At 41.2% G+C, this 20,028-nt stretch overlaps 1 protein-coding gene across 2 annotated transcripts in view; it reads left to right on the top strand.

Moving 5' to 3' along the window:
* The first annotated feature begins 3,678 nt into the window (after positions 1-3,678).
* LOC120789803 (cadherin-7-like) overlaps positions 3,679-20,028 on the top strand; it is an 84,486-nt gene continuing 68,136 nt past the window's right edge. For both annotated transcript variants that reach the window (XM_040126840.1, XM_040126839.1), the window contains exon 1: positions 3,679-3,915. In XM_040126840.1, the coding sequence (XP_039982774.1) occupies positions 3,679-3,915 (237 nt within the window). The remainder of the gene's footprint in view (positions 3,916-20,028) is intronic.

Here is a 20,028-nt window from a genome sequence, read left to right as displayed (position 1 = left end):
GTGTTGTGTACTCTGGCCCCGTAAGTGAGACCACGCTGTAAACAACGATCGAGGAGAATATGGATCAGAGGAAGCCTGTGATTGGTTACTGAGCGCTGTAACACTGGTAATCCTGTTGTGAGACTGGCAAATGGGATTAGGACGCTGTGTGTAAGAGAAACAGAGCCCGGGGATGACTGGGAGGCTTTACATCCGAGGCTTTATCTCACGTTTCACTTAATTTAGCGTCATCACTCTGACACTGGCCAACCATGGGTCTGCTCTCCCCCACAGGAGCTCGAATATGGACTTTGACCACTTTTGAACGGCTGGTATTGTTTGACTGCATCGGCCCAGTGGTGAGATTTTGTGCTGATACCTGAGCATTTTAAATGATAAGGAAAAGCACCAGGGTTTGTTTTTGTTTGTTTTTTTTTTCCTGCAGGGTGGAAAACCAACTGAAGCATTTAGAGCATGTGGCAACAAACACATTTGCCGGTGCTTTAAGGGAGTGTGAGCCACCCCAGCTATTCAACAGGAGGGGTTAAACTGCCTTTAAATAAAGAATAATACACAGTTTGATATCTGGTCGTAAAAGCATAGTCCCTTTTCTCACGTTCGTGCCAGTCCTGGAGGCTGCCCCTCTTCTCTCTTCCCAGTTTTTGGCTGCACAGTTAGTCAGCACACTTGGAGACGTCAGGCCTGGTTTTTTTTTTTTACTTCCTTCCAATACGAAACACAACTCCTACCCAATGAGATAATTCATCACAGTGCACAGAACGCCTTCATTTGGTTCCTGCCACAGTATTCTCTGTTTTGTTGTAACTCGGTTGTGCCGGAGTTGAGTGTTTCCATATCAGTGCTGCATTATGTTGCCCTCTGCTTACTGTCAATCACCTGACGCCAACAGGAAGAAGAAATGGGAAAAGCGGTCCAATGAAACGCTCCCGTATCGTCTTGCATCGTCCCTTCGTTTTGCCGGTAGAGCAGCTAATTTCAAGCTAGGTTTGAAGCAGTACGCTTTAATTTTTTAAATGATGAGCCATTAAAATGTATTGGAAAATGGATTTGTCTGCAGCATGCACTGCCTAATAATTTGAACAAATCCACTACACAACAAATCAGCAAAAACCCATTCAATAAAAAGCCAATATTGGCCTTATTGAACACACAACTGCAGCCACAAGTAATTTAGCGTTATCTTCACTCTCTCTGTATGCATCCCATCTCTTCTCTGTTTAGTGAAATGAGAAGCATTAAGTTGGCTGATGGTCTCAAACTGACCCTGCGTCCCTGACGGGATCTCCGCTTCCCACAATACCATGCTGCAACCTGCCTTCACAACTCCTGCCGCCCTGCAGCCAGATCTGCTCCACTTTCCACCTCTACCATTAAATTGTTATCCAGATGGAGTGACTTTGAATCTGTGCGTAAATGTGTTTGTGTGTGTGTGAGTGTGCACGTTCAGGTGTTGCAGCCTTAATGTGTGTGTTCTTGCTCTGTACTAGTTCATATATATTTTCATCATCGATTAATCTGCTGATTCATGTTTAGTCTGAACAGTTGTTGAAAAGTGCCCATCGCAACTTGACAGAGCCGAAACCTCAAACATCTTGTTTCGTTCGTCCAAAAAGTCCAAATATGTTGTTTACACTGATACATGACGAAGAAAAGCACAAAGTCCTCTAATTTTACAGCCTGGAAACAGGAAATATTTGGCATAGTTTCACCATTTTTGCTTGAAAAATGACTGGGTGACGATTAATCGATTATAAAAATAGTTGCTGCCTTGCTTTTCTGTCGATCGCCTAATTGATTCATCGAGAGATCATCTCTGCTTTATAAATATATATATATTTTTCATATTAGACGCAGAAGCAGATCAGGATGAGTGTTTCCACAGCTTCGTGGCTTCTTGGATGAAGCTTTGCCTTGTAGGGGGGGATGCTTTTGAATATTTTGGAGGTGAGGCTTTTTAAAAAAAATAATTCTCAAATGATCATGATCCTGCTCGCAAAAATGTCTGCAGAGGTGACAATCATGCCGCCGTTATTTATATCTGCGTTAATTATTAGCACCGGGTAATGACTTTGCCATGGAGAAGTACAGCAAATCACTTCCACAGGAAGTGTGGTGTTGCTGTTTTTTATTTTTGTAGGGGGAACAGAGAGGAAGTTAAATGAGAGCTGGAGAATCTGTGTGGGAAGAAAGAGGTCACTGTATGCCAAAGCAATTACCTTCCTTGTCCAGGACCCTGCCAATACTCTGCATTGAGGAGAAAGAGAGAGAGGTCAGCGCGGAAACCGACAAACGTGCGGGCAAGCTCTCAGTTTTCTAAACGTCTGCTTTCAGAAGACCTCCTGAAGTTTAAATGGCATTTCTGAGTCAGTATCATCCCAAGATGCTGCATACATGTTGCCGGCCAGCTCTGCTGCACATCATCTGCTCTGGGTTTGGCTGTTTTCACGACCCTCCTTCAAAATATTTACTGTGGGAATTTCGTCGTGGTCGTAGTTACGTGTCCAATTAGACAGATAATACCAGCGATATTGTGAAGTTTATGTAATTGCTTAACTGCTCAAGATTGCAAGGACATGTTGTGACATGAAGAACATTATCTGTCAGGGGCTTTTCTCTGCTTTGACAAGTCCTCATGTTCTGGCGTCCCGGGGGATCTGTCACAGCATGACGGTGGCATGGAGACAGATCGCCGTGCATGTGGTCGGAGTAGAGGTCGGGAGCGGTCGGGCCATCATGCCTGCCGACAGCTCAGATTTATTTTTAATCTCCGTGATGAGGGCGGGCGCCGCGCAGATCATGCGGCTTGTTAGCGTTGAGCGGTGAGCCCCGCCACCGTTATGCAGAGATCTTACACAAAGAAATTGGGACCAAAAAAAAAAAAAAAAATGACCTTGGTGAGGTAAAGCCCAGATAATTGGGAGCCAGCTAAATGGCGTTTGATTATTATTCCGTGCAGCCATTGTTGTTGCATTCACTGTGATATCTCTTTGCTTATGTGCATTGAAAAGCCAGGTCCCTTTCCCCTCCATCTTACCCTTATTAACATTTTTCACCTCACCCAATTTTCCTTTGGCATGTGTGTAGGTGAGAGTGTGCATGTGAAGGACATTATGTTTATTGTTTTTACTGTCTATTCATTTTTGACCAATTTCTTTATGATTGGTGAAAAATGTCATTAGGGTTGCATCAGCAGGCACATCACTTGATGTCTAAAGTGACAGCGGTCACGCAGGCAATTTTGCTGACAGTACTTTCTCTCCTCTCCCCTCTGTCTTTGTCTCTCTCTCTCTTTTTTCTCCCTCTCTCTCTCTCTGTTCTGATAGGTGCCAATTATACAGCCTCTGTGTTGAAGCCTCCGCGGTCGCCACTGACCCTGTTAGCCAGCTTTAATGTCAACTCCCTGGCTCCGAAGTGGAGGGAAGTACTCCACTTTTAGTCTCCAATGAGGGAAAAAGAAGAGCAACACAGCAAAATGCAGAGCTTGACTCTTTTTCAACCCATGTGCACTTTTCAGGGTCTGACTGCTCTTGCTTTCTGGTGAAACACAGGGTCAGGACTGTGTGGATAAAACCCTGAGGGTTTTGACATTTCAGCTTCTCTGTCCTTTTTTGTTGTTGTTTTTTTTTTTGTAAATTTTTGCTCCTCTTCTGGCTTCAGTGCTTTTTGGAGCGGGCCCAGATGATGGGGTGGTGTTGCCCAGACATATGCAGAGCCCTGGCTCTCCTGGCGCTCCTGTTTCCCTTGCGGGAAAGGGGCTGCTCGGGGCTGAATCCCAGCTCTGGGGATCTGGAGAAGTCCCCGCACTCTGATCCAGACCCCTGGGAGGCCCTGCTCAGGCACAAACGCAGCTGGGTATGGAACCAGTTCTTCGTATTGGAGGAGTACACAGGAAATGAACCACTCTATGTTGGCAAGGTAAGTGATCTGTGGCTGTTTATGGGTCAGCATTAGCATGGTTTAACAATGTATTGTTACATACACAAGAGAGTGCGTTTGCAGAAACGATCATTTTTGACCAAACCTATCTCTAGTTAAAGAAAAGAAAACAATCTTGCGATAAGCTGATCCACAAATGCACGTATACCCTAATTTTGCAGATTTGGCACCAGGTTTAGTGCAGCAATACACATATTAATAACCTCCTACCGTAATGACCTGCAAAATCTGGGACGCAGCAGAGTTTTACAGAGTTGTATATATTCCCTATATAATATTAGACAAATGATGAGACAGTCTGGGAAGGCATTTTGTGTTTTATTCCAGCCAGGCTAAAGCATGTGCTTGTACAAATGTGCAGTTTTAGTTTAGAGGCCGGTGTACGGCATGACAAGGTAATTTGCATTCTAATCAGTCCCCAGAAAAGGTATTTATTACTCAAATGTGTCGCTGCTCTGCCTAAGTACAAGCAGATAGAGCAAAGTAATGCCTGTTTTGGTAGGTGCACAAGTATGAAACCCTCCCAATGACATGTAAAGCGAGGCACAAATGGCACAGTTAACGCGGGGGCACACCGACAAAGTGACTGCTCATACATTTACGGGATGTGGGTAATGCTGCTATTCTGTTACGGATCATATTTTCCTCAGGTAAAGACCAACGCTGGAAGAAGTATTTAGATATTTTTTCCTCAAATAAAAGTAGGGACAACACAATGTAAAAACTGAAACTTTTTTTTTTAAAAGCGAACTGCATCACAAAATGTAGACACGTGTCTTATACGATACAGGATTAAAATCTACTTTTACTGTACTTTTACTTTGCTTACAGCTACATCACAGTGTGTTATAAACCCTTTAAGTGTTTATATGCTGCCTATAAATGTTAAATGTGGGGTTAAAAAGTGTTACCAAAGTACACATTTTACTGAAAAGCACATTAGAGAGTATAATTTAACTAGACAAAGCAAATTAACCAATATAGCACACTTTTTATACACAAAGACAATCCGGGATGTTTCCCATTATGCAATACAACATTAAACTCCCAATACTTAACTACTTTATAGACATTCGGGTAGTTTAACCTACAGCAATGCTTCATATTTTATAAGCTGATTGTACTTTTTTGTATACAAAAAGTATTCAGACCACTTTATATGTAATAGTTAAAGTATCAAAAATGATGTATTACTATATTTTTGGACTGCAATTGCCTGCATTTCAGTGTGTCAGCAGCATTGTACTGTTTAAGGGGCTCAGGGTGGAGCTGCCTCGAACTACTTCACGCACTGCTGGGTAGTTTAATCTGAAACAAGTAACTTTCAATGTCAAATAAATATAGTGGAGTAAAAAATGCATTATTTTCCTCTGAAATGTACTAAAAGTAAAAAGTAGCAAAAAAAATTAAACTGTCAAGTAAAACACTGGTACGAGTACCTCAAAATGTACTTAAGTACAGCACCTAAGTAAATGTACTCAGTTACACTCCACTGCAGGAAGTAACTGGTAACTGTAACTGTCAATTAAATGTAGTATAAAAAGTATAAGCGAAACGTTTCTTTCTGAGCTGTAGTTGAGAAGAAGTATAAGGTAGAGAAAAATGGAAAGACTCGAGTAAAATAATGACAGAATTCGGTACGTAATTACAGAACTTCAATAAATGTACTTAGTTACATTCTACCACTGAGAAGAACTAGTGAATGTAGGTGTTAAATCAGTGTAGTGGAGTAAAAAGGACATTATTTCCGTCTGAAATAGAGTGGGATAGAAGTATAGAGCAGAAAGAAATGGAAATACTCAGATGAAATACAGGCACAATTAAGTCAAACTGTACGGAAAGTAAGGGGTAAGTAAGGAACCTGAATAATCGCTGGAAGTAACAAGTAACCCTAGCTGTCAAATAAATATAGTGGAGTGAAAAGTACACTGTTTCCCTCCGAAATAGAGTGGAGTGAAAGTATGAAGTACAATGGGATGGAAATACCCACATTAAAAACAGGTACAAGTACCTCAAAACTCTGCTTTAATGTATATCTAACCAAGAGCCACAACTTCTATTTTTTTTTTTTTTAAATCAAACACTAATGTTGAACTTGCCTGTTGTAACATTGTTGGTTTACATCACAGCGTTTGTGTCATGTGCTGCTCCCGAGCTTTCAGCACCACAGTGTAAATGGACAGTTCCTGCCTGGAAAGTGGCTCTGGAGTGTGCAGAGCAGGCCAGATGGGTCTTGGACTGGTCCCTAGATCCCTGTTATCTTGGAGAATTTTCTGGTCTTATTATTAAATTAGTTTTCATCTTTCCGCTCATCTGCAGGATAATCATTCTCATCTGCATGTATTTGCCAGGTCTGCTCTCACAAGCCCATTTCCTTGCTCTCTCTGAACTGGATTATCGTCTCCAGCTGGATTTAGGATACATTTGACTGTCCTATTGTTCTCCTCTCTCTTTTTTGCCAGAGGGATGTTGGAGGAAAGCATCTAAATCAAAATGAGTGTATTTGTGGCAACGCTGGAGTTGAGCTAAAGGTTATTTGTTGACCGAGCTTCTATGGTATCTTAAAATACTGTCTCACATATCTCATATCTGACTCGTGGTGGTGGTGGTGGTGGTGTGGGGGGGGTATTTTTTTTGCTTGTGAACATCTGTGCTGTGTTCTCTGATTGAAATGTTTTTGTCCTTGTCCTGTGTTGCCCGTTTGAAAGTTAGAGAGGAGGGGCCAGTACAGTAGACTTTCGAGAGCTTCTTTTCTTTTACACATGGTTGAGTCTGATTGCTTTTCCTCTGAGTAAATCCCACAGGATTCATAGATGTGTAAAGATTTGTTTATCCACATGGAATATACACAAAGTCATTTGCTAGCCCCTTTCTAACAAGTAGTCTTTTTTATTTGTTCCATATATATATATTGATTGATCTTTTATGTTTTTATGTATTTTTTGGCTTTATACTGGTAGTAGTAGCAGTCTAAGGCAAACATAGCAGCAGACGTGTAAAAAGTTAGACTGGCTACATCTTTACATCTGACCTCATGCCGAAGCTCAGTCTAACCCTTTCAGAAGTATGTAAAATCAGATTCATTTACTCCCTGTGGGCAGAACAGGCTGCCTGGGAGCTTGAGAAGCTGTCACATTATTTGTTCCCTTATATCATAGTTGTCACACAGTGTGTGTTTGTGTGTGTGTGTGTGTGTCTGTGGGGGGGGGGTTATGGTATGGTATCACAAGGGCACGCTGCTGCTGTAAAAAGTCTGGGCGGGACACCCTGACCTTGTGACTCAGTTTGAGCGACATGGAAGGTCCGGCCATGTCAATAAAATGACCTTACCAGAAATGAATTCTTTATGTAGCTTCTGGAAAAAAAAAAAAAAAAAAAAAAAACACACGCACACCCACCCACACACAAAAACAGATGCAGCAGAATCTAGCTTTTTATACTCAGCTTTAAAATTTCAAGCAGGTTAAAGGCAAAAATGCCAAGTGACATGACCAGTAATTTCTTTTGTCAGATGTATCCGGGTATCTAATATGACAAACAATAGGAATCTGTGTCCAAACAAAGGCACAGTCGCAGCACAGTTTGGTCATTTGTTTGGCTGCAAGCAAAGGGAAATATGATATAGTCAGTAGGAAATGGGAAGTCATCACTCTGGCCTGGCTGTTGCCTTTGCATCTGCAGTCTGCTTGGCTTTAATGCATTCTGTCAGATTCTGAATTTCACAACCAAATGTCTCATTATGCCTTGGCACTCTGCCTGGGGTAATTGTACTGGCCTGGAATCAGCTGCAGTCACATCAAGCCAGCGGAAACATACATTTAAGAACCTCAAGCTGCCCGGCCTCCGCCCGCAAATTGTTGACGCACATGTTGAAACAAGCCGGAACGCGGGAGCAAACTCGTCCACTTAACAAACGGTCGCCGGTAGACGTGGTTGCGGTTAACACTTCCTGCAGGGTATTCATGTGACTCAGTATTTGTACGCGTTGAAACGTACCCATCTGTAGGTTCTGCCAAATACATCGTGTTAGCAGGTACACATGCTGTTTTTGGCCGCATAAATGTGGAAATTCAATGTTTAGCTCTCTGCGTTGTTAAGGTAACAGCTCTCCTTGCTTTACACTTTGGAATATTTTTTCCTCTATTCAGTAACTTTTGAAAAGCCACTGTTACGTGCTTATTAGGGGCTTTTTTTCATACATCTGGTTATGTTCAAGTGACTGGAGAAATTCACATTACGGGGGGCACAAAGACACAGCCCTCATGCCGAATCTCACTCATTTATTAAGATGTCTTCAAAATTGCCAGTCTGACGAACCGTCTGAGTAATGGATGGGCTCATTTCACCTTGTAATTCAGGCCGCATTCAGGTGATAGTAGCCCGCAGTCTCCTGCTACACTTACAAAGGGATTTCTTCCAACACAAATAAAAGAACCTCAAGGAGAACCAAGAAAATGGAAAACATCTCTTGAGGGAAGAATCTCTTATAGCTTGCTGTCAAATCTTCAAGTGTGACTAAATAAAAAGGAAATCACTCGTGTCAAAAATTGCCGCATAGGAAATAGTAAATGTTTTTTCCCTCTTTGCAACAAGTGCTACCGTTTGATCATATTTATTGCAGCAACCGTCGACATTTTTGTGAGCATGAATCATGAGTAATATCTGACCTGGTAACAAGAACCTGGTGTTGTGCTTGACAGTAATTCAGTTTAATAATCAAACAATATGCATCATGGGCATCAGGGACAGTCCCGCAGATAATTACAGCAGAGCGAACATAACATGTTACTATGCGAGCTACTTCATTAGCATTCTATTAGACGTTCACTGTCAAATGGGTTAGAATCATAGAGCACAGGGCGTCGCTGGAAAGGTCAGTCTCAATAGCATCTGCTCACACTCGCTGGTGCCGCAAACTCATCGGGCGCAGCTGGGGAGTGGTGAGCCGGAGAGGAGGGTGATTTAAGCTGACAGGAGGGGACATCATACACACAGTACCCAGGGACAAGAGCTCACAGAGGGAGAACTCATGAAGCATCCTGGGGGCCTCCGGGATGGTGGGAAAGCCTTTATCTGAGCCGGGGAATCAAAGAGGATGACAACAGCAGCGTAAACTAGACTAGAGGGTAGTTATCAGTGGGATAGGGGAAGGGACAGAAGAGGAACATTGTTTACTCTTGCACTCTCGCTCACATTCAGGGCCAGGGCTGGAATCAACATCGGCAAGGCAATTTTTGTCCAGCAACGCTCCAGTTTAAGTCCAGAAAGAGGTCAGGATGAAGTCAGGGGCTGTGTAGCGTAAACTGAGAGTGATTCGTGATCAAAACAGGCAATAAAGTGTACATTTCTTCCAAAAACTGTAAATGTGCAAGAGTTTCGACAGAGAAGTAGGCCTGTTTATACAATCTGCAGTCTCCCCTCCATGTCCAGCTAATTCTTGCAGAGAGATTTACTGGGGAAAATGTAAGATTATCAAGCCAAGGGCTCAGTCACACCTCTAATTCACTTCTACTGAGGCTCATTCATCTGACGAAAACTGTTTTGGTGCGAGACTCGGCTGGCGACGCCAAATTTGCAGGTCAGGCTCAAAGTACACTGAGCTTTGGCTTGTGAATTTGCACTGACTCAGTGCATCCTGTGTTTGCAAATGGAGCAGTGTGCCATCATCCCGCTTCGTACTGTAGCACACCACCGGACGTTTTAGGAAATGAAAACACGAATCCGATCAAGCTTTAATAAACATAAAATTACCCTTGCTGAAACAATTAATTGATTAATCGATTTAGTTGATTGACTGAAAATTACATATCAATAGTTTCAATAATCGAATAATCTTTTGAGTCAATTTTCAAGGAAAAATTCCAAATATTCCAATAAGAAATACATTTTATATCATTGTAAATTGAACATCTTCGGGTTTTTTGACACGTTCCTGGAACAAAACAAAAAATTTGAAGATGTCTCCGGGAAACTGTGTTGATCTATCTTCTGAGACTTTATTGATTAAATACTTAATCAACTCATTGAAAAAATATAATAAAATCAATAATAAAACTATTTATTAGTGGATGGCTTACATGCCACAGAGGCGCTAAACCTTTCACATTAAAAGTGGTGTCTACATTTAGCTGAGCAAGATAGCCCCTACATACAGGTGTTTTCAATTGCAATGGCTTATTTGACCTCCAGTCAGGTGGAAGTTGGGTGGGGCTATGCTGAGAATAACGTGCTGATACCAAGCTATATGTACTTATGAGAAGGATAAAGGTGTAATTTGTCCTGCCCTGACACCTGCAACAAAACTAACGGGAGAGTTTGGGAGCTGTCAATCGAGCACAGTTTGTAGACGCCCCACCGAGACCTTTGAAAGGTCCAATCAGGCAGCATCAGTTGAAGCACCCCAGTTGGGTAGACTGTGGGTCTGCATTGGCTCGCAGCTGCTTCAACCCATAAAGTCTAAAGCCAGATTTTCTCCAGCGAGTGGCTTCATGACTTCCTGCCCCTTGAGAATTAACTCTAAATTTGATAAATCTGTAAATTAAAACGTTGGTCCGATGAACTACAATGAACAACAGCCAAACATTATAAACATGGCAAAGAGACAAAGAGATCCCAGACATTTGGAAAAAAAAAAAAAAGTCTTGCACAGTTATATACTTTTAATATGTTTACAATTATTACAGAAGCTATTTGTCTTTATGCCAAACTTGAATTGTTTTTTAGAGCTTGGATTTACTCCCGCTCCCCTTATCTCACCCCTCAGCGATGTTCTTCCAATTTATGTTGGTCTGATGATGGCTTGGTAAAAACAGAGGTACATCATTTAGGCATTTGGATGCGCTGTATAAGATTAACCTTATTTCTTGTAGCGAGTAATATTCTAACTTAATTAAATATTAAGGGATATGGTGAGGAAAGGGAGTTGCGAAGTGGTTTGAAGTTGTGTATTTTATGTTTTTCTTTCCTCTTTTATGTGCCTTTTTTGTCTAAATACTTGGTTGCTGACGTTTCCTGAAGTGCTGATGTGTTGAATTTCCCGACATCGCCAACAGGTCTGATCTTGAATAATTCAGGAGAGGTCCCTCAGTCTCTGCTGAGAGTATAGACATACTATGAATACACACAAAAAGTTAAGTTTCCAGATCTCGCCGTTTTTCCCCTACAAAGTGGATAACAGGTGGCCCAGAGACTATTTTGTTTGGTATAATGGAGGTATTAGGCATTCTTCTCCACTTCAGGGAATAATGTAAGCATGGCAGGGTTCAACTGCAGGCAGACCATTCATGTAATACAAAGAAGTTGGTTCAATTTCTGAAGGATATGATGTGAGAGGCATAGGAGAGAGACGTTGGTCAGGCATCCGTGTGCAGAGGCCAATTCTCAGAATGTAATGAGGCATTATAGAACGGTGCTCGTTTTTCAAGGACTGACTAATTACATTTAACATGGATATCTGAATGAAATGAAAGCAGTTTGTTCTCAGTGTATCTGAAATTGGCTTTCATATAGCGTGATACAGCGGCAGACGAGAGATTTGAAACATTTAAAATGTTTCCTTAAGATTACAGAGATATTGAGTTTCCCCATCTCTGTTACTTCTCCTTTACTCCAGGTGCATTTAGGGGGTTGCTCATTGTGTCAAGTGCGTTTTGAGATTGATTCATTATGTATTACCCTCTGATGGTTATGGGACCCCGGGTTCAAAGTCTATCAAACGCCGTTGAATTTGACTCTAACAAACACTTAAGATCCACAGTTATCTGATTATCCCCCACTTTTAGCAGTAGTTTAATTCCAGAAACGTCCGTCTGAGTGAGAAACCAGGTTTCCTTTTCCAGGTTACAGGAGGAAGAATAATTTGGTTTGGCTTACACAGCTTGTGAAGGTGAAACCTGATTACTAAACCATGCACAGTGTAACCATATCCTAGTTTATTGACGTTGTTGCATGTAACATCATTTTGGCAAGTACCTCTGAAGGAACACACGACGGCAATAGTTCCAGATCAGGGGTACTTGTGCCTGGAGAGGTACTTATGCAGTAATCAGGGGGTACATGAAAAGATTGTGGAGTAGCACAGCTAATTGGAAAATCTGGGCAGAAATTAAGATTTGGTAAAAAAAAAAAAAAAAAAAGGCAGACTAAAGTATATTATTACATATTTGTGATCATACGGAAAATAAAAGCAAGCGGGCCTACAAATTGGCTCGAGGCCGGTCCTTAATATATTTGTGGTCACTGCAGCCAGTCAAATCCTACACGCCCGAGTCAGTTGTAACAACTTAAGACTACATAATGCCACGAAGAGGATGTGAAAACTCTCTAGCAAAGCAAGCAGAGACATCCTACAGCTAGCAGCAATGGATAAATGGTTGATATATGCAGCTTCTCCCACTCCAAGTGTTAGTAGCAGCTATTTGCTCTTTGAGGCTGTAGCTACATTCTAACGTAAGCATGCTAACATGCTCACAATAACAACACCAACATACTGATTTTTAGCGGGTATGGTACAATATTTACCATGTTCACTACCTTAGTGTAGTGTGTTAGCATGCTAGCATTTGCTAATTAGCATTAAACACAGTGTCATTATTTTTGCATTTATTTGGTCATAAAGCGTTGGCGCTACATGAAATGTTATTACAAATCGTCCTCGGTGCGACATGGTTAGCTGTTCCAAATTTCATGGCTATCAATCCATCGGTTGTCGGGGCATTTCAATAAAAATCCAGAATGTCATCCTCATGGTGGTGCCGCATTAAAAGTCAGTCATAACATCCGGTTTAAAATCCATTCCGATGAACAGATTTGGAATTTAAGACTTGGCGTGGAGAAGGGGTACTTGAGCTCATTTGATGGGGCTATAATGATACATCCAGGGGTTAAAGTGGGCCGGAGCGCTCCGAATCAGCGTTCCGGCACCTTTCGATTAATAAGTAAATCTGATTGGCAGTTTCATACATAATAATGAGGGCCAGTGGACCGTCAAAAAATCCATTAAGTTTTTCCCTTCCCTGTCTGTCTCTTTCGGGTTGCACATGGGTAAATGCTGTGTGCGCATTCTGGGACTGTGCTCACATCTTAGGGTTCCCCCACATCAGACAAAAAAGGTTGGGATACTCTACACTAACCCATCTCCTATTGGCAGTAATTATTGGCTATAACTAACTGGTAGTTAGGATAGTGATTTAGATCAATGACCACGCGACACTGAAAGGATAAGCGGTATAGCTAATGGAAATTTATATCAATGATAGAAAGTCATTGTAATAATATCCATACACTTTATCTTTGTTCACAGTTTTGAACTGAGGGCTGCTGTGACGTCAGACAATTTTTAGGAAAGGGTAGGGGGAAATACATAAACGAGTTATCCGACTTTCTCACCTTAATGTAATTACACTCAGTAATCTGCTTTTACGTGTATGTGTGTTTGTCTGTGTGTCCCTGTAAACGTGTCCAAATTGCAGCTCTGCTAAAGTAACCTGAAGGCTTCTACGTCCTCTCCTCCCCCATCCTCTCCATCCATCCTCGCACACATAAACACACACACACACACACACACACACACACACACACACACACACACACACACACACACACACACACACACACACACATATCCAACCCAACCCCCATGCTCTATGCTAGACATTTACCATCCAATGGATGAAGGGACCCTAATATGCTAAAACCGGGGATGCATTGGCCACCTCTCACTGTAATTAAATTCAGTCATAATGAATCATAGCCTCTAATCCTAAAACTGGCTATATTTCCACAGGGAGAAGAAATGACCTACATGTACAGCAAAAGCTCTTAGTATCGCCTTTTTCTACTACAACTTTCTTACTTGGCATCCACTCTGAAAATACGACCAACACACACAAAACTCACTTTGAGCTGTGTTGAAAGTAAATGACTTGTGCGACGTGCTCATTTCCATATCAGTGCTATTCATTTGTACGCATATATCACACAGGGTGTAGTTAACGAACTCAGGTGGCAGCTTCAAAAGATTCACGGCAAGTCATGCCACAGTTTGTGAGCATTTCTTAATAATGTGGTCAAGTCATGTTTGGTGACAAGCAATGTGATGTATAACGGCTCATTGCTCTGTGGAGAAGAATCTGTGCATAGTAACACAAGGCAATTAGGGTATTGTCTGAGCCAGTTGTTGGACTAATGTTGGTGATTCACAGTGGTACCTCTCTACCTTTGCTCTTGGAGGTGTATTCTATCATTTGCAGACCATGTTGGTTGCAGCCCAAGATACTGTCACTGGTTCATTGTGTAAAAAAATACACTTGGCAGCAGGAGAACACAGAGATAATGTGTACTTTGTTTTCCTGTTTTGAATGGCCACGGATAGAGAAGACAGAGTGCACTGGGTTGCAATGCATGGAGGACCGTTAATTACGATTTCTATCTTTGTTTCACGTGTTTGAATTATTGTGTTGAATTGATTACAGTCTTTTTTTTTTTTTACTCAATTGCACATAGTCACTAATTTCATCATAGAATGTAAAATTTCAGCTTTTAATTCAAGCTTCTATTCTTGCCTAATGATGGGCCTCTGCTATTAATCACGTGGTACTGCCAAACGGATTTTTCATCTGGGCGGATCGGATGGTGTTTTTTGGTACACAATACACTCTCTCCCCGACTGCATGTCTTTCTCTTGGAAAACAAGACCACGGCTCCATTTACACCTGGTATTACCATGTATATCTCTGTCTGGATACATTATCTGGATAATGACAATCAATCAGCGGGTCTTTGCGTTTGCACAGGGTATGAGTAAGCTTTCGCACTCTCCATTCTGCCCCATTGTTATCGCGATCTTAATATGCAAAGTAGTTAGGTGGGGCTGGTGAGCTGCAAACAAACAGGTTGTCCCAGATCAATGGAAGCAATAAATCCTTTTTTACGAGGGAAGACTTGCCAGCTACTCCCAAGACTTATTGCTTACTTACAGGCTTATTAATGATAGCAGCAAGAGGCAGAGTTAGTGTGAACCTTCAACTTCCCGGGCCGGGGGTAAATGGGGTCTAAGGCCACGTTCAGACCAACAGTAGCCCTGCGTGAAAAACTGAATTAATTTGAGTGGAGACAGTCTGTTGACACAAAGGGGGCCTCCTGCAACACGACATCACACATGCAAGCACACATTCCTGGTATTGTAATGTGAACAAAGTATTTGGTATTAAGGTGTTTGGTCATAAACGAGAGTGATGCAAAAATTAACTTTTAATTGCCACCAATTAAAAGTTGCCAAAGTTATCATAATTCGTGCCGTGTGGGGCATGAATGTCTGAACCCAAATATTGTTGAGATGTGTCGCTCGAAACCACAATTCATTGCAGTCCATTCAATAGTTGTTGCGGTTTTTCAGTCTGGAACAAAGTGGTGGACCAGATCACAGATTACAGTATCCATCTACTAATGACACTGGATCATGAAATTTGCTGCTCTCTTTCCTCATCAGAGGTACAGGCATGGCTGTAAAAGCATAATTACTCAATTCAGAACTTTGATGCTCCAGTGAACAAAACTAAACCCCCTCATTACTGACTCCACACGACTGATTTTGGTTTTATCCAGTTAGGATCAAACTTTGGGAGCCCAAGGCTAATTCATAAAAACATAAGCACAATAACTGTATTGAAAAGAACTCTTGGCTTGATCAATTTCTGTTTCTTTTCATTCTATTACTGCAAAGCATTCATTCAATTTTCAGGACAACAGAGATACATGGATCTTGTGTGGTTCTTTAGTTTCTGGCACTGGACTGTAGTTTTTTTTTTTTTTTTTTTTAACGTCCATTAAAATCCAAGGACACTTTCGAAGTGTAAAATTTAAGTATGTCATTTGAGTCCCTCTCTTCTTTTTTTTCTCTTCTTCCTTTCTTATTTCTTTTCTTTTCTCTTACACTAGGACCATAGCCTTAAGCTGGCGATTTGTTATGTCCTACAGTGTTCATAATGTACACTAAAGATGCGGGGGGAATTACTTCCCCTCGATTCAGACCAAACCTCATTCCATTTTGGTCCATATTTTCCCTGCCAGTAGATATCACTTTACAGCCCAAATTCAGCTAAATTTAGTGGCTCTAGAGAAGTTTGAGGGATTTCTGTGAAGATATCCTGTTCTTGGAACCCGGCCCATTCATTTTCTATGGAGGAGATGAGTTCATAGTCTGACAGTGTTAAATTATGCCGATGGGGTAAGGCTATGCAAAGACTATGGGATGATTCAGAGATGGATTGGGCTATGATCTAAGGTTGTTATTGAATTTGGCTCCTGATATCCCTCAGAATGAAGAATAGAGTCAGGAGAGTGATTTGCTCTTTTTCTTGGTGCGAGACTAAATATATTCACTACTGCAGGGATTGTGTACACATCAAAAGTCTTCCTTCCCAAAGGCCCTCTCATGTTGGGGTTTAATAAGGTATTTTATTGTTTGAAGTAGTACTGCTTGTTTGAGTTGTTTATAATCCCTTTGGATCGCAGCAGCACAGTTGGTAGTGTAAAAGAGATGGCATTATCCTTGTGTTTCCTTTTTTTCTCGCCGGTACCGGGCTTGGGTTACATTTTCTAATCCAGGTGGACTTTTTCATTTGTATCCCAAAGAACTAAAGGAAGCCTTGAGTCACAGGGCTCAGGAATCTTATTATACAGTATACTTCAATGCCAGGGGTGGTCAATGGACGTGTTTGTTGGCTATGGTATGTAGGTGCTACACAGAGAATGGCGGGTAAATGGAAAGCTGGGACAAGGTGAAAATGTTTTCTATAACTGGAATGTACACGTAGTCAAGGTAATTCCAGCTGATCAAGTGAAGAAGCTCATGTAACACAACCACACTCCTTGAGGGTCTCATGGTAGAGTGTGTTAGCTCCACTGGATTTAATCAGTGGCCAGTTGTTTCCTGACCTTGTATTTGCAGTCCCTCAGAAATTACAATCCTGTGATCCAGGTAATATGATTTTTGGTTGCTTTTATATGACCATTAGATAAAAATTATTTATTTTTTTGATTTAGAAAATGCTTCATGTTTATTTTATACGTAAAATGTTTTATTTATTGTTTTTTTTGTTAAAAATTGAACATCTGTATTTATGGACCAGTGCAATGCCTAAAATAATTTGTTTTGACTTTAATGGAGAAAAATCTGGGCAGACAGTTGAAGTGTACTTTTATTTTAAATGGATATCTGAACTGTTTGTTAGAGCTAAGAGGTGAAATGTGACTGCCTAAGGGAACTAGGAAATGCAAAAAATATAATTTCCCATTGCTTTCTCTTGCCTGACACCATTGAAAGGTTCATTTTTTGCATAAAAAAGCTTCTTTCGTGTAAGCAAGGGAATGTTTGAGTCACCCTGTATCAGATAAATGATGAGATGACATGTAGATACATGTTGCCAAGTCATGCGTTTCTGAAGTAATTTAGAGTCACAGACCACGAGGAGTCATGACATCCCCGCGCTGCCCAAAATTTTGCTGACTCTTCATCTCTTGGCCTCTGGGTCTTTTCAGCAGATGGTGGCATATACAGCAGAGATGTCAAGCTCACCCTGGTGCTGTCTGGGGTACTTATGTCAACAGCACAGCGACTGGAACAACACATCGGTTTTCCACAAACAGCAAATGAAATCAAAGTTCACTTGTTCTTGACAGCGAGATTCCCAAGTGTCATGTGAGCAATAGATGGAGCACAGTAGCCCATAATACCGTATGTACACACAAAGGAAACACATCGACCGCGTGAATGCCCAGGTTGTCTGCACTGCTGAGTGTTTCCCTCACATGTAGTGGCCACATTTTCAGGCTCAGGTTGCATAAGGTGATTCAGGGAATCCGAGGATGTACCAATGCCATGTTTATATGGCATTAGTGTGGGATTTGTGGTGGACATGGGAAATATTCACGTTAGCAGCATGTGATGCGACTAACGCATCATCAGTCATAGCGGTACTTTGAGATAAATGGTCCCATTGGCAATTGCTAACATGCTCACATTAAGTGCATTTCTATCCATGTTTTTACGCGCATTTTCATTTTACCCACAGAGCGGTGGACCGACTGACAGACCGCCGTTGCCGTCCTAGCATTGTGTTGGTGTGTTACAAAAAGACTTACAAAAACTCACACACACACACACACACACACACGTCTATAAACACTTCAATTTATTTTTTCATCTTCCACAAGCTCTTCCTGTTCCAACTTCCCGAAAGTGTCTCGGTGCAATGCCAAGCCCTAAATAGCACCTCCACTTCTTTCTAAATTTTCTGCACTGCTGATTTGCACATGTCTAAGCAAATACAGTTATAAGTGTTTGGAAGTTAAGCCCTCTGAGGGCACCTTTTTTTCGGCTGATGTGACTGATATATTGCTCCATTAGCACACCAGAGTCTGGCTTACTGGCCCAGAAGATGGAGAAACTTCACAGGCTCATCAGAAAACCCCTTCACGCTTTAGCTATGACTTTTACTAAAGGCCACTTTCAATAAATGTCAGGCTCCAAACATTGGTAAACAGCTTTAGCTCTGATCAAATTTCAGAGGGGTGGTATACATGGCGAGGTTGCCATGTCTGTAGGATTACAAGGGTTCCACTTCGGAAATGGCACGTTAAACAAATGGAGCATTTCCCACTGGCGATGGTAGTATTTATTCCCACCACTGAGGAGGCCTGCCCTTTCACTCCATGTCCCGCTCATCCAAACGTTGAACCCCTCCCCATCCCATCCCATCACTGAACAGGACCTGTTTCACCCTGGGTCCAAAGACCAGCTCTGGAAGGGCACATCTTGCATCAGAGTTATGAGTAAGCAGTTTTCTCCCTCTCCCCCCTTTGATGTGTACCTGTGATCCAACATTAGAATAGGCGTGTTTTTTTTTCCTTCAGTTCTACAAAAAGCAGCTCCAACAAAACTCACATAAAGAAATGCAAATACATGGATACATGAATGGTTCCCTGGCAAGCAAATAGAGGAAAATATCTAGATTTGTCTAATGCAATGTAATTGTTCAATTGTTTGTATCAGTGCAAAAGTAGAACAACTACTAGTAGTAGTGTTGTCACGATACCAAAATTATGACTTTGATATGATACGTGCCCAAATTTCTTGATACCGATACTGAAACAATGCCACAAGCCTGTTCTCATTAATTGTCATTTTTAAATCTAATTTGACTCAATAGAAAACCAGAAAATGCGCTCAGTAGAGTGCAAACCTCGGTCAAGGAGGTTTATTGACTCATTTGTGTTCAGTCTACTTTGGTGCACTGCTGTAGTGTGCAGACTAATAATACTGGGTTTGAGCTTCATCACAATGAAGTGCCAGGCTTGCAGTTAATGTCATTCATGTTTATTATTTTCATAATTAATAACATTGTAGTTTATGTGATGTTAAGTAATAATTTACTTTATATTTGCAACCAAATATAACTTAGTTAACAGTGTTTCATAAGACTCAATACACCTCCTTGGCGGAGGTCTGCACTCTACTCAGCGCCTTTTCTTATAACAGAAATATTTATTTACAAAAATGTACATGCAATGATTTTCATTACCAGAACTGTATAAATTGACCATTTTATTTCTTCCTTTGCCATTTTGGTGTAGGTCAGACAACATCTTTTTTTCTCACTTTTAATCCAAAAAGCACGATATTTGCAATGTAAGAATTAATTATCTTTTTTATTCATCCTTATTTTCCCCCCACTTTCATTCATTTGTTAGTTTTAGGATGTTTCAAAACTGGCAACTGAATGCGAATTTAAGTCTGGATGGGCAAATATCAAATCGATCTTTTTAATGTCAGTTTGAAAGACAAAGTTTTCAAGTATACAGTATGTTTGGGCTTTTTGTTTTGCCTTAATTAGAGAGTAGACAGTTGAAAGCTTACAGGAAATGACAGGATTGTGAGATGGGATATGACTTGGAACAACTACATGTCAATGTCCCAAACCCCAAGGCAGTATAGGCCAGGGTGCCCTGAAGAAACAGTTTTGTCTGTTAATAGTCATAAATGGTTAACTTATATCAGTCCCCAGTTCCAGATATGGCGTAATTTATGGGTAA

This window comes from Xiphias gladius, chromosome 5, assembly GCF_016859285.1.
Source record: "Xiphias gladius isolate SHS-SW01 ecotype Sanya breed wild chromosome 5, ASM1685928v1, whole genome shotgun sequence".
Taxonomy (NCBI): Eukaryota; Metazoa; Chordata; class Actinopteri; order Istiophoriformes; family Xiphiidae; genus Xiphias; species Xiphias gladius.
Note: the sequence above shows the minus strand (reverse complement) of the source record. Positions and strands in the feature narration are given on the sequence as shown.